Source organism: Hemitrygon akajei, chromosome 30 (genome assembly GCF_048418815.1).
Source record: "Hemitrygon akajei chromosome 30, sHemAka1.3, whole genome shotgun sequence".
Classification (NCBI taxonomy): Eukaryota; Metazoa; Chordata; class Chondrichthyes; order Myliobatiformes; family Dasyatidae; genus Hemitrygon; species Hemitrygon akajei.
In genome coordinates, this window is record NC_133153.1 from 38,250,266 (window position 1) to 38,264,784 (window position 14,519).

At 41.1% G+C, this 14,519-nt stretch overlaps 1 protein-coding gene across 3 annotated transcripts in view; it reads right to left on the reverse strand.

The window, feature by feature from the left end:
* Window positions 1-1,436: 1,436 nt before the first annotated feature.
* The window catches only part of smad3b (SMAD family member 3b), a 143,304-nt gene continuing 130,221 nt past the window's right edge, over window positions 1,437-14,519 (reverse strand). Inside the window, exons 9-10 of one of the 3 annotated variants that reach the window (XR_012096757.1) lie at window positions 8,691-9,269; window positions 1,437-7,532 (exon numbers count right to left, since the gene is read on the reverse strand). Coding sequence is in view for 1 of the 3 variants with exons in the window: in XM_073032636.1 (XP_072888737.1) it covers window positions 9,146-9,269 (124 nt within the window). In the remaining 2 variants the exon portion in view is untranslated. Of the gene's footprint in view, window positions 9,270-14,519 lie in introns of all 3 variants that reach the window. The other 2 variants (XR_012096756.1, XM_073032636.1) reach the window with 2 other exon arrangements.

Sequence of the window (14,519 nt, forward strand, 5' to 3'; positions counted from 1 at the left end):
TGAAGAATGCAGAAAATTGGATAACCACCTGAATGCACTTTGAAGGCAAGTGCAATGTTAGCATTCATTTCAAGAAGACTAGAATATAATTGCAAGGATGTAATGCTGAGGTTTTATAAGGCTCTGGTGAGGCCTCATTTGTTGCATTGAGAGCAGTTTTGTGCCCCTTAAAGTATGTGCTGACTTCAAAGAGGGTTCAGAGGAGGTTCACAAGAATGATAGGTGTATCGTATGACTGACTGATGGCTCTGGGCCTTTACTCACCGGAATTTAGAAGAATGAAGGGGGATCTCTTTGAAATCTACCAAATGTTTAAAGGCCTAGATAAAGTGGATGTGGAGAGGATGTTTGTTACGATGGGGAAGTCTAGGACCAGAGGGCACAGTCTTAGAATGAGGGGTGTCCATTTAGGACAGAGATGAAGAGTAATTTCTTTAGCCAGAGAGTAGTGAATCTGTGGAATTCGTTGCCACAGGTGGCTGTGGAGGCCAGGTCACTGGGTGTATTTAAGACAGGTTGATTGGGTCTTGATTAGTCAGGGCATGAAAGATAACGTCGACAGTGCTTCTCCTTATAGATGCTGCCTGGCCTGCTGTATTCCACCAGCATTTTGAGTGTGTTGTTTGAATTTCCAGTATCTGCAGATTTCCTTGTGTTTGCTGGGAGAAGACAGAATAGGTTGAGAGGGTAAAATGGATCAGCCATGATGAAATGATAGAAGATTTGATGGGCCAAATGGCCTAATTCTGCTCCTATGTCTGTTTTTTATTTGAATGTGATGAAGAGAGAGTGAGTGAGTAACCACTTCTTAACACAATTAAGGCCGTGACTGACTTGACGTGATAAATAATCAGAATTAATTGGCATATGTCATGAAATTTGTTAACTTTATGGCAGTAGTACAATGAAATACATGATAAATATGGAAAAAAAGTTACATTAAGTATGTATGTGTGTTTTATATATGTATGTATATATAGAATAGTTAAAAGAAGTAATGCAAAATGAAAAACAAATGGGAACAAATAGGAAAAAGTAGTGAGGTAGTGTTCACGGGTTCAATGTCCATTTAGAAATCGGATGGCAGAGGGGAAGAAGCTGTTCCCAAAACACTGAGTGTGTACTTCCAGACTTCTGTACCTCCTTCCCGATGGGAACAATGAGAAGAGAGCATGTCCTGTGTAGTGGAGGTCCTTAATAATGGATGCTGCCTTCCCAAGGCACCGCTCCTTGATGATGTCTTAAATACTACGGAGGTTAGTACCTATGCCTCAGTTTTCACTGTTTAAAATAGTATGTTATTTTTGTAATGCATTGTATAGGGAATACTGCTTAGAGAGTAACTCACCAATGAATTTCAGAGTCAGAACTGTAGGTATTCCCCACCTTTTGAAGGCAGTGATTATAGTAAGTCAGAAAGCAGAAACAATTACATTGGTGTGATAAAATGAACTTTAATAACATTTGAAACATTTACATAAGAACTTTTGGCCATTTCCAAACACTTCAAAGTAGGAAAAAAAAACACTAAAGTACAAGAAAGCACCTTTTCTTAATTAAAATAGTAGTTATACAGCATTGTCTGCTGGAACTAAATCGATTAATGCTCCTTAGAGAGAAACCAGATACCTCTACAGAACTTGGTAAAATGTTGATGTAGATTACAGGGTCATCGATCCAAATGGCATCTGTGTCCCAGTAAACAATACTGTAGACAGGTATTCAACTAGAGCAGGGGCTCCCAACCTTTTTATGCCATGGAGCCTTACCATTAATCGAGGGGGTCCATACACCCCAGGTTGAAACCCCTGAACTAGAGTAATACACTAGTCCTAATGAAGGGTCTTGGGCTGAAATCATGACTCTATTCCTTTCCATAGATGCTGCTTGACCTGCTAAGTTCCTCCAGCATTTTATGTTTTGTTATTCTGGATTTCCAGCGTCTCTCATGTTTATGGATATTCAACTAGCTTTAGTTTTACAGGCCAATCATTAGTGAAAGAATCTTTTCAGATCTATTACATTTAATTAAATAAGGGAAAAAAAACATAACCAGGGCACAGCTTTATTTTGACTATTCCACAGTTGTAGGCATCACAGATGCTGTTGTGGAGAGGTACTTAATGCAATAATGCACTGCACTGCATGCTTGGGAAGGCTGCCATCTTTCTGATAAGATCAAAAGTAAGCCTACTTAACTGTTTAAACACTAACTACAAAATCTTCAAAGCTTTGCTTTAATGTATTGGCACAGAATTACTCCCTTTTATTAATTCTTCTGAATTAGTAAAGTACATGGTTAAATTGTCTTCCATGGACCTTGGGCAAAATCATTTTTCTGATGTTATGACAAATGTTACGAGAAGGGGAATTCTCATCCCAGTCTCATCACATTGCTTCGGGTCTTTGAACAAGAATGGCAGCATACCTTAAATCTGCCCTAGGGCAAGACAATACTTCTAATGATGTATGCCTTGGTGTACTGCCCTGCTAATTTAGTAACTCAGCCTACTGCAGGGTGCATGATTGAGCAGCTGGAATGGGGCTAGATAACCTGCAGGTCAAATTGGCAATCTGCAATGTACAGAAGTACTGCAGAATGCTAGTCTCTTGCTCAAGCTAAAGATTTATAGACAGTAAAATTTCAAAATGTAATGTTCATTTTAATTGTCTCAACTAATTCTGCTATAATTTTTCTCCTCATTCTTGATTGGAGGGTAAGTACAAAAGAGCTTATGTACAAAAGTACAAATCTTTGCATGATTTCACAGTTCTGTCTGTGTATGTCAGGCAAAACTACTTGCTGACCCTGAGTACAGGACAGGGACTGGGTGGGTGGTAACTGAATGTACGTAGTGGCCATAAGTACTTATTTTTATACACTTTTGCATCAACCTGGGCATTTACCTCCGTCTTGTCAGTGTGACTCATGAGAAACCAAGGCAAAGTGGAACTTTAAGAACCAAATAATAGGTCTTATCTGCCTGGATCCGCTGGAAATATCCATAATGGCAATCCCTATGGCACAATATTCCATGCAAACTTGTGCAGCCTGTTTGGTATTTTTGTGGAAAACAACAGGGCAGCACTAAGTTCTAACTTTCCCTGCTCTCAGGCCAGGAAACAGAGCCACTGATTCCCATGGCAGCTAAGCAAAATGAGTTCATTAAAATGGGAGAAATCAGCTGTCAGATGGAATGCAATAAATTCAAGAAAAGCCTTTGGCTTAAAGTGTTTGTGCTTGTTTCACTTTTTATGTATAAAAAAACTACCTGTTTTAATTTTTGACATGCTGACTGATTGCGAATGCCAGTCATTTAAATTTTTAACTTTGAAGAGCTTTGACAGCTGAAGGCAAGGGCCTTAATGCTGTTGATGCTATTCGTACCCTCTTGCATTGCAAGAAGGCTGGGTGCCCTGCCTTGCTGAGGCTGGGAATGCACCTCCCATTGGAAGACTGCAGCCTGGAGTGTTATGGAAGAAACAGCCTGCTCTGAGGTGAATGACTGGAAGATCTGCCCTGAATCTATGGTGCTCTGTTGATTTAATCTGTATTGAAACCAATGCTGCAAAATTACCTAAAGAAAATCAAGTAAGTTGAAATCTTTAGCACTGTAATAATAACCTGCTAAGGAAATAGTTAAAGTGACACTGACTCTCTCATAGTACTGTAGTCCACAGCCAGCAGGACAATCCTCACTGGGTTAACCATCCCACGGGAGGAAGGAGTGGAGGCTGTCCAAGAGCAGAAGAGTTTGAAGTACTCAGACCTGGCAGCTGAGTGTAAGGGAGCTGGCTAGAGGATCATCATTTACCCTGTGGGAGTAGGATGCCAGGACTTCGTTGGCACATCAATGACAAAGTTACTCCGTGATATGGCAGCGACTGGAGCGAGGCTCAGGAGGGCCACCAGAGAGATGGCTGAGGCGGCAGGAAAGGGCTCTGGCTGAGGAGGAAGAACAGAAATTGGGCGACTGACTAACTCCACTGGAAGATGCAGGGGGTGGCAGCGAGATGTCCCTGGTGCTGCTCCGCTGCCAGGAGATGTACCAGGGCTAAGAGACTGAAACATCAATGAGCGATGGTTCCCAGTGATGACTCTGCAGCTGACCTAAGGGTACTGTGGGAGGTGCAGCAGGCAGGAATGCTGAACAGGAAACAGCATCTTCCTATAAATCTCACTGCCTTAAATGATGTGTGGATCTGTCAGGAAATGTTCATCTTTCACACCTCTGAGCCCAAACATACCAAATATATTTGGCCGTTACCTATCTATTCAAATGACCTAGAAAATCACATAGTTTGGGTTAATTAGGGGTGGCCAATAAATATGAGCTTTGCTGGTGTTTTCCACATGCTATAAATTAATATAGATGATGCCAATTAACTGTACAGAGTGGGGGTGAAAGTTGGGACATGATGATAAGGAGCAGGAAATCTTTGTTCCTAACAATCTCGCTTCAGGTAAGCAAGATACATTCCATTCCATGGATGTCTTGTAGTTTGGGCCTCCACAAGGCAGGCATATAACAATTTTTCTTCAACAATGCAACAATCATGTCTTGTGTGCAACTGTGTGTCTGGATTTTCAAACAATATAGCACAGAAACTGGCTCTTCAGCCCAACGCGCTCATGCCAACCAAGATGCCCACACAAACTACTATTTGCCCATTACCTCTCCAACCGTGATACAAATATACGATTATTCGTATATTAGTTATGATTATTGCACTGTATAGGGCAAGTATTGCAAATCTGCATTATGGATTTGAGATTTTTAAACAATCAAAAGCTAGAAATAAAATAGACAAAATTTACCATTTAGCTCAATAAGGAACAAGACATGACATCTTGGTTAATGTGCTTTCCAAAATACTGTTTTATATCCAAGGAAATCCTGAGCAGACTATTCTAATATTGTTCCTGTGTGCAACTTTAAAATAAAGCATGAATGATGTAAAGGAGTGCAATTTTTAAAAAAGTATACACTAAGGTCAGTTATTACAATCTTCTATCTGAAATCTAATTTAGTCATGCTTGAAATATTCCTCCATAAGTGTTACCAGCTGCCAGAGGAAACCACACGGAAATGTCTGTGACAGGGATTGAGTAAGTTTGTGCTGAGGTGTGGAATTGAGGCCAGCTGTTTGTCCCTATGGAGATGGCAAGAAAAATGGTTGGGACAGCTCCCCAAAGGCACCCCCATGCATCACTACGGCTGCTTTAAGTACAGCAAATAGCACCAGCCTCAACACTTGCCTGAAATAAGAGAGAACTTTGTACTTCTTGTCTATCATGATCAGGGACTGGTCTTCCTCAAAAGTTTACTTTACTGCTGCAAGTCTGCCACATTGCTGCTGTTTTGCTCAATGGCACTCTTGAGATGAATCCTCAAATGAAAGGCAAGTTCAGCCTCTGTGCTCTCTCTCTCTCTCTCAAACATGCATCTGGCCATGTGCTAAAATGCACTTGGGAGAAATACAGAGTTCCTCAAGAAGCTAATGTGGCAATGACCAGTCAGTTTGCTCTTGGTTGATTGCAAGGTACAGACGAGCTAACTTGGTCTCAAGTTAGTTATCTCACCCAAAAGACAGCATCCTAGTGGCATTTGCCCATAGCAACACCAATGTAAGTATCAGCCCTGCTGGTAATTAAAAATATTACACAGAAATTTCTATCAAAGTCTTCCAGGCAGGTAACCTGATGATATTTTGTAACCCTGTGACTTGAAATTAGCATACATTAACCTGTGATTTGTTGTCTGTTGTACAAAATACCCTCCCTTGTTACTTTCCAGTCCAAAAAAACCACTAAATTTTAAGATTCCCTAGAGTTAAAACTCCTCTCTAGAGAGGAGACAGCACTTTACACATTTCCACTGTGGCGTAATAATGGAGGGAATGACAGACAGATATGTCAATCAAAAATAACCAGCACCAAGAATTCTGGAAATTAGATAAATGCAAAAATGCCCCAACCTAGTAGGGCACCCTCCCTTTAATACAGAGGTAAATCCATATGCAGATGTACACTGAGCATGTCACAAAAGGGAAAGATAAGTACCTTGCAGATGAACAAAATAAAAAGGGGCTTATAGGGAGAGTTGAAAAAGAATTAGATGAAGTAGTTGAAGTAAAATAGGTTAGAGAGTGGAAAATGACAAGAATATCGTGTGAGACAAACTGTTAGAACAATCAACTAACTTCATCCTTAGGGCTAAAGTTAGGCAAATATCATTAGCATTTCTCATGTGAATTGACACTTACTGATCCCTACCCAACACACAAAAACATGGCTTGCGATAATATCTTTCCCATATGTTCATGCATTTCACACACAAAGTGACATTTAAGTGAGATACTGGACCCTGAGTGTATGTGGGGATGGGGGGGGGGGGTTAACTGATAAGAATCATATTGCCGAACATTTCCAACCTCTGGTCACTTTCCCCTTGACATTATTCTAGTGTGGAGCTTGAGATTTCTATAATTGTAATGCAATTTTTTTTAAAGCTGTATCTATAGAAATCGGTCATAGCTTTAGTTAACTAAGTGCCTAAACATTCTACGTACATTGGCTACATTGAAATTAATATTCTACATCAATTATAACCTATACTTCCCCAAGATCTCATAGCTGCCATCCCTGTTTTCTTCTATTAGGTTTCTGAGACCCAAGGTTGAGTTCTCTCAATTTGATTTTTGACTATGTAAATCATGCCAGTGAAATCCTCCAAGCCTATTCATTATTCTAAGTTTAATTAATCATTATACTGTTATGTTTGTGCATCAATAATTCCAGTTAGGTGAAAAGATCTAGAGCATAAAAAGGGGAAAAAAAATACTGGAAATGTTCATCTGGGGTTAGTCACATGTCTAAATTGAGCCAATGTAACTCACTTTTTCTCATTCCATTATAAATTCCTTCACCGATACAAGTATTAAATGTGCTGACTAGTTCAAACCTTTCAATAAGTGCTTACCTTGTACTTAGTGATTTACAGAGCTCTGCAGAGTCCAGGCTTAAAGCAGTTTTAATTAACTATTTCATTTCTTGTTCAATTATTATTACCTTATGATGAAATTCTGGTTGCAACAGTTAACAGCAGAGGCAGTTATGAAATAGAAAGTGGCTGTTATAACTGTCTGCTTTGAATTGAGATACAGCTAGTGTACCCCTTTACAAACAAGGAGATTGTTCTGAGAAAGGAAAAGACAAACTGCCCAAGTCTGGTTCTGATGCAGAATATTTGTCCTGAATGGTAACCCGTCTTTAGTTTCAGACGTTGTCCATCAATCCTCCAGATACATTCAGATAAGATCTAAAACTTTTCAGTCATGAGATGAGAATGTTGGAAAAATCCCAATGCACTCACTTCTGGTAAGCAGGGTAATGTCAAGTTGTGCTCTCCTGAATCGATCTTTCCGTTCAATTGCAGCAAGTTTTACCTCCGTGAGCATCAAATGAAGGCCATGGAGAAACTTGGCAGAAATGGACAGTCGATGTTTAGGGTCAACACCCTTCTTTGGGGCTGTAAGAAAAGAAGAGAGAGAGCCAGTATAAAAATGTGGGGGTGGGGGCGTGGGGAAGAAGAACAAGAGTTAGCAAGTGAAATCATGATCCAGATGATAGTATCTAACCATCACCTGCCAGCTCTTGCCCTGCCCCCTTCTTCCCATCTATTTATACTGGCTATCACCCCTTTCCAGTCTTGGTTCAGAGTCTTGACCTGAAATATTGACTGCCCATTTCCCTCTATATATATTGCCTGACCTGCTGGCCTTTGTTTCTTACCCCAGATTTACAGCATCTGCAGTCTTTTGGTTTTCCATTTTGCTTCTGTGAGATTGGTCTGTTATTAATGAAAACACCACACCGCTGAAAACTTTTTTGTCTGTTTAGGGTAAACCAACAGCAATTATTACTATGAATTGTTACAGTTCTCTCAAACAAACATTGCTTGTGTTGGAAATCTGATTTGGACCCCTTCACAAAAACACAAAACTAACAAAAAAAACTATTACTGTAAAGGTAGCAAGTAAAGAAACTAGGGTGAATAAATGCTCCCTTATACAAAGGCTATCGCTAGGGTACAGTTCCACAGATACCAGCTGCTTTCAGTACCTTGCCCAAGATGTGGGAATTGGAGAGTATAGTAAGGGCATCACAAGCCCAAGGGCAAGGGAGGGCAATACGTAAAAATTGGCTTAACTAAACTCTTGTTAACCACATTCACACTTCTACAACTGATTCATATAGCGGCTTTATCTAGAAAAAATACTATACAATGGTGTTTCTTAGCGTTCTCGATGTAGGTTAGATTGTTCAAAAAGAACAGCTCCTAGCTACAATAACCAAGTGCTCGTAAATCTGTTTCAACTCTTCACTACGAAAGTGGAGGGTTTTTAAAGCAGGAGGTTAGCGTGCAAGTTGACCCTCCATTATACTACTAGAAACAAAACAGGTGGAGGAAAGAAACATTATTGGCAAAAGGAATCACAACTCCCTGCACACCAAAACATTGTCCTAGAAAGGCCCCTCATTCTCCAAAATCTCATGATGTGATATTTGGACATGGCAGAAGGACCACTGAGAGTTCCAAACCATCACATATTGCAAAAGAATGATGGTGAATGGCAGAAGGGCTTTGCAGCTTCCCGCTTAAATGAAACAAATTGGTTTGAGTTACCATGGCAATGGCCACCCTTGGCTCAATCATCAAAAATTTCATGATGCTGCTGGAAGGAAGCAACCAGATCCACTTGTCTGTACAACTTGAATGAACAGTAGCTGCATGGAAGTAGGACATAGAATAGTCAAATAATATAAAATGGCCCAACTTGTACTTGGAAGAAAAAAAAATTCAGCTGGTTGCAGGAGATAATGAGTTCCTTTCATTCCATTAGAAAATGAGATTGAAAATCGATGTTGTTCTTTTTGTAAATATTTCCCAACAGCAATGCCACAGAAAGTGCTAACAGTTATGGTGGAGAGGTGGCAAAGATGGTACTTGATATTACTCATGAAGAAACCACCAGTGGTGGGTACCATCCAACTTCTGTTGTTTTATTTTTCTATAAATTATCTGCTACAGCCAGGCCCATAAAATCTGGCAGCTGTCTTCCCTGAGATGAAGCCAATCTTCTATGACATGCTCGAGCAGCGAATGGTCGGTGATCCCATTTGGGTGAGGACTTTGTCCAGCCACTGTAGAGGTCCATTCAGATGAAGCTCAATCCAGCAGGGAGTACTGGTCACCGTCTGGCGCCTACAGAGGTAAAGACAGGTCATGAAAATGAATACGACACCTGATTCCATGTCTGCCCCTCCAAACAGAAACTATACATTCAGCTGCCACCATTAATTGTAATTTATATCTACTGGTGATACTCAGGAAAATATGCATTTATAGAGCACCTCATTCAATGACTAGTCCCCTTTCTTAAATATATAACAGTAAAACTTGTTTTGAAATGGAGCCTAGCTCCCAGACCAGACCCATGTCTGGATCAGATAACAAAGAAATTGTAGCTCCTTGGACTTGTCTCAGTTTCTATCTGGCTTTGGCAAAGTACTTTATTCCTTGGAACGCAAAAGAATGAGGGGTGACCTTATAGAAGTTCCAAGATACAAGAGGCACCGACAAGGTGGATGGTAATAGTCTTTTCCCCAGAGTAGATAAATCCAAAGCCAGACAGCATAGTTTAGGGTGAGAGGAGTAAGGGAGCTGAGGGTAACTTTTTCCATGTAGATGAAGGTGAATATGAACATGCTGCCAGAGCAAGAGGTTGAGGCAGATACTATAGTATCATTTAAGCAGCACTTGGATAAGTACACGGAGGGCTTATAGGGATATGTGGTAAACACAGGAAATTGGGACTAGCTAGGTGGACTCTAGCCAGTATGGACTGGTTAAGCTGAATTGTGCTGTATTGTTCTATGACTCCCTGGCAGAATTGGTCAGCTTTCCATTAGATTTCAGATCAGATCTCTCATTTTGAACACGCATAATAATAACCAAGGATTAAATTTAGGATGCTTTGTCTGAATAGCAAGGGCAGTGTAGATAGATATTAGGGCTCCAACAGTCGGATTTCACAAACTGGAGCTGTATTCCCTGACATTTGAAAGAATAGGAGTTAATTTAAGTTTTTTTCAAGAGGGTAGTATCATAAGGACGATGAAGGAAACCAGTTAGAAAACTTAGGACTAATAAAAATTGACTAAAAGTTACAACTAGGTCTTTCTGGATGCAAGTTAGGAAGCAGTATGACATGAACAAATGGTGGAAATTAATGCTGGGACAAACGCTAATTTTAAACTTGGTGAAGTTTTAATTTTAGTTATTTATTGAGATACAGCACAGAGTAGGCCCTAACAGCCATGCCACCCAGCAATCCCCTGATTTAATACAAGGTTAATCATGGGACAATTTACAATAATCAGTTAACCTACCGACTGGTAGGTCTTTGAACTGTGGGAGGAAACCTGAGAGCCCAGAGGAAACCCACGTGGTTACAGGGAGAATGTACAAACACCTTGTACAAACCAGGGCGGCATTTGAACTCTGATCCCCTGTACTGCAAAGAGTGCTAACCACTGTGCCGCCCCACGGTACAGTCTTTATATAACCAAAGACATTTTGGTAATCAAAGATTATGGAAGACAAGGCAAACATGATTAAATGGCCAGGCAGCCATGATCCTGTTCAATGGAAGACTAAGTTCCTATAAAACCACAGCAACTGCAAACTGAGAAGCAGCAATAGAAGTGAAAATTACGTCAAGACAAAAGGAAACTCTTAAACAACATCAGAATTTTGGGTTATACTGGGTGCATGCGATTCCAGGCATGCCAACATGGCTGATGCCTGCAAGTCAGACGTACTTAGAACTGCACAATAAATGGCACATCCCATAATGAGTAAAAAATTTTTAGAAGCTCAGCTTCTTTCACAAAATGAGACTTCACAGCAGAATAATGTTAAGCAGTTGTGTGGACAAGGGATCTCAGCAAGTTAGTGCTTAGAGCTTTTCCTATGTAGCCTCAGCCAAAAATCCAATCATGAGAAGCCTTTCAGAGGAAGTGACTGAGACAGTGAGGAGTTTTGGAGGGTGGGCAAATAGAGGCAGCGGCTAGTGAAGCACATTTTCTAAGTGTTATATTTTTAACTATAATCTCCCTGATGAGACAGATTTGTTTCTTTAAGAGAAAGCAAAGAACTCAAACAACACAAAGGAAACTCAAAAGGTAAAATGTTTGTAAACACTCAGGTAAGACAGCACCAGTGGAAAGATAAATAGAAAATGTTACAGGTCAAACTCTTGAGATTTTCCACAACAGCAATGAAACATACAGCCTGACAAAGTAATACCTGTATTTGTATAACAACTTCTACCTCTCCTTCAGGCTGTTCCACAGCTTGGCAGCCAATGATGTATAACATAAGGAACCAGAGGCTTGAAATTTGTTGTTTTGCGGCATCAGTACAGTGCAATATATAAAATATATGGTAAACTTACATTAAGATATATATATTAAAAATTAATTAAGTAGTGCAAAAAGAAAGCGAAAGTAGTAAAAGCAATAAATCCTTAAAGATGGATTTACTGTACATTTAGAAATCTGATGGCGGATGGAAGGCTGTTCTTGAAAAGTTGAGTGTATGTCTTTAGGCTCCTCAACGTTTTAGGAACAGCTTGGGTGCCATCAGCACTGTCAGATGGAGTCATGTCTCAGGGATGTCCATGCAGCTCCCTTTTAGTCCTGTGCCTTGATTTTAGACAATAGACAATAGGTGCAGAAGTAGACCATTCGGCCCTTCGAGCCTGCACCGCCATTTTGAGATCATGGCTGATCAATTACTATCAATACCCAGTTCCTGCCTTGTCCCCATATCCCTTGATTCCCCTATCCATAAGATACCTATCTAGCTCCTTCTTGAAAGCATCCAGAGAATTGGCCTCCACTACCTTCCGAGGCAGTGCATTCCAGACCCCCACATCTCTCTGGGAGAAGAAGTTTTTCCTTAACTCTGTTCTAAATGACCTACCCCTTATTCTCAAACCATGCCCTCTGGTACTGGACTCTCCCAGCATCTGGAACATATTTCCTGCCTCTATCTTGTCCAATCCCTTAATAATCTTATATGTTGCAATCAGATCCCCTCAATCTCCTTAATTCCAGCGTGTACAAGCCCAGTCTCTCTAACCTCTCTGCATAAGACAGTCCGGACATCCCAGGAATTAACCTCGTGTATCTACGTTGCACTTCCTCTACAGCCAGGATGTCCTTCCTTAACCCTGGAGACCAAAACTGTACACAATACTCCAGGTGTGGTCTCACCAGGGCTCTGTACAAATGCAAGAGGATTTCCTTGCTCTTGTACTCAATTCCCTTTGTAATAAAGGCCAACATTCCATTAGCCTTCTTCACTGCCTGCTGCACTTGCTCATTCACCTTCAGTGACTGATGAACAAGGACTCCGAGATCTCTTTGTATTTCTCCCTTACCCAACTCTACACCGTTCAGATAATAATCTGCCTTCCTGTTCTTACTCCCAAAGTGGATAACCTCACACCTATTCACATTAAACGCCATCTGCCAAGTATCTGCCCACTCACCCAGCCTATCCAAGTCACCCTGAATTCTCCTAACATCCTCATCACATGTCACACTGCCACCCAGCTTAGTATCATCAGCAAATTTGCTGATGTTATTTTCTATGCCTTCATCCAAATCGTTAACGTAAATGGTAAACAGCTGTGGTCCCAATACCGAGCCCTGTGGCACCCCACTAGTCACCACCTGCCATTCCGAGAAACACCCATTCACCGCTACCCTTTGCTTTCTATCTGCCAACCAGTTTTCTATCCATGTCAATGCCTTCCCCCCGATGCCCTGAGCTTTGATTTTACCCACCAATCTCCTATGTGGAACCTTATCAAATGCCTTCTGAAAATCAAGGTACGCTACATCCACTGGATCTCTCCCGTCTAACTTCCTGGTTACATCCTCGAAAAACTCCAACAGATTAGTCAAGCATGATTTACCCTTGGTAAATCCATGCTGGCTCAGCCCAATCCTATCACTGCTATCTAGATATGCCACTATTTCATCCTTAATAATGGACTCTAGCATCTTTCCCACCACCGATGTCAGGCTGACAGGTCGATAGTTCTCTGTTTTCTCCCTCCCTCCTTTCTTAAAAAGTGGGATAACATTAGCCATTCTCCAATCCTCAGGGACTGATCCTGAATCTAAGGAACATTGGAAAATGATTACCAATGCATCCACAATTTCCAGGGCCACCTCCTTTAGTACCCTAGGGTGCTGACCATCTGGACCTGGGGATTTGTAAGCCTTCAGTCCCATCAGTCTTCTCATCACTGTTTCCTTCCGAATGTCAATCTGTTTCATTTCCTCTGTTACCCTATTTTGGTGTGCTGGAGTGGGACTTGAACTCTCATCCCACTACTGCAGGAATGAGAGTGCCACCTAAAGTCAAGAGCTCCGTCGGAAAGGACGGCAGAACAGAACTGGGTCAGCTATCATTCCAGCAAGTGCCCAAAGTTGTCACAGGACTAACACACCACCTGCTGTGGAGTAGTTATCTACTTCTTGATAATTAATGATCCCTTCCTCTTCCTGACTCAATCCCAATCCCCTCCCACCTTCTCAGCTTTAACTTAAATTGTTCACAAGTGGCTTGAGGGCAGCATTGATATTTTTTCCCCCGTCTGTATGTGTGTTTCTGCGTGCGTTTAGCATCTGGATGTGATTATCTAGCTGGACCGGAGCCAACACTTTGGAGTTTTGGCTGATACTTGCATGTGAGGAGAACCAGCAAAGTCTTTAAACATCTGGTAGATCTGGAGGGTGTTGGGGCTTCTAATCAGGGCTGCTGCTGCCCCGCCTGCCTGCTAAACACAAATGTGAAAAGAAAATATACATCTTGAATTACCAAGCTAATTTGGAGGCATTGCCATTCAGAAATACACAGTGCAATTTAGCAGAAGCATTCCCTTTTTATCTCCAAAGAATGGAATTAATCTTGAAGAATGGCAAGAAATGCCACATCTTACAAGGTAACTGAACAGGCAGGCAGACCACCATCTCACTCACACACTGGGACATAGCCACATACTCACAGCTTTCCATCCATCTGTTCCATTCGGTCAGTGTTTGGCGAAAATTATTTTTTCCTCACATCTGTTTATAAAGCACCTTTTGTGCACCAAGATGTCCCTTTTATTTAGCAGAGGTTTACAAGAAGATAGGAGGACATCCAGATACTTTTTCCTTGGATGGAAATGGCTAATACAAGGGGCATAACTTCAAAGCATTTGGGGGAAATGTCAGGGAGGATGTCAGAGGTTGTTTTTTTAATATACAGAGAGTGCTGACCATGTGGAACGAGCTGCCAGGGGTAGTGATAAGTGTCAGATACATTAGGGGCATTTAAGAAACTCTGAGGCATATGGATGAAGGAAAAAGAGGGAGCTACGTGCAAAGGATC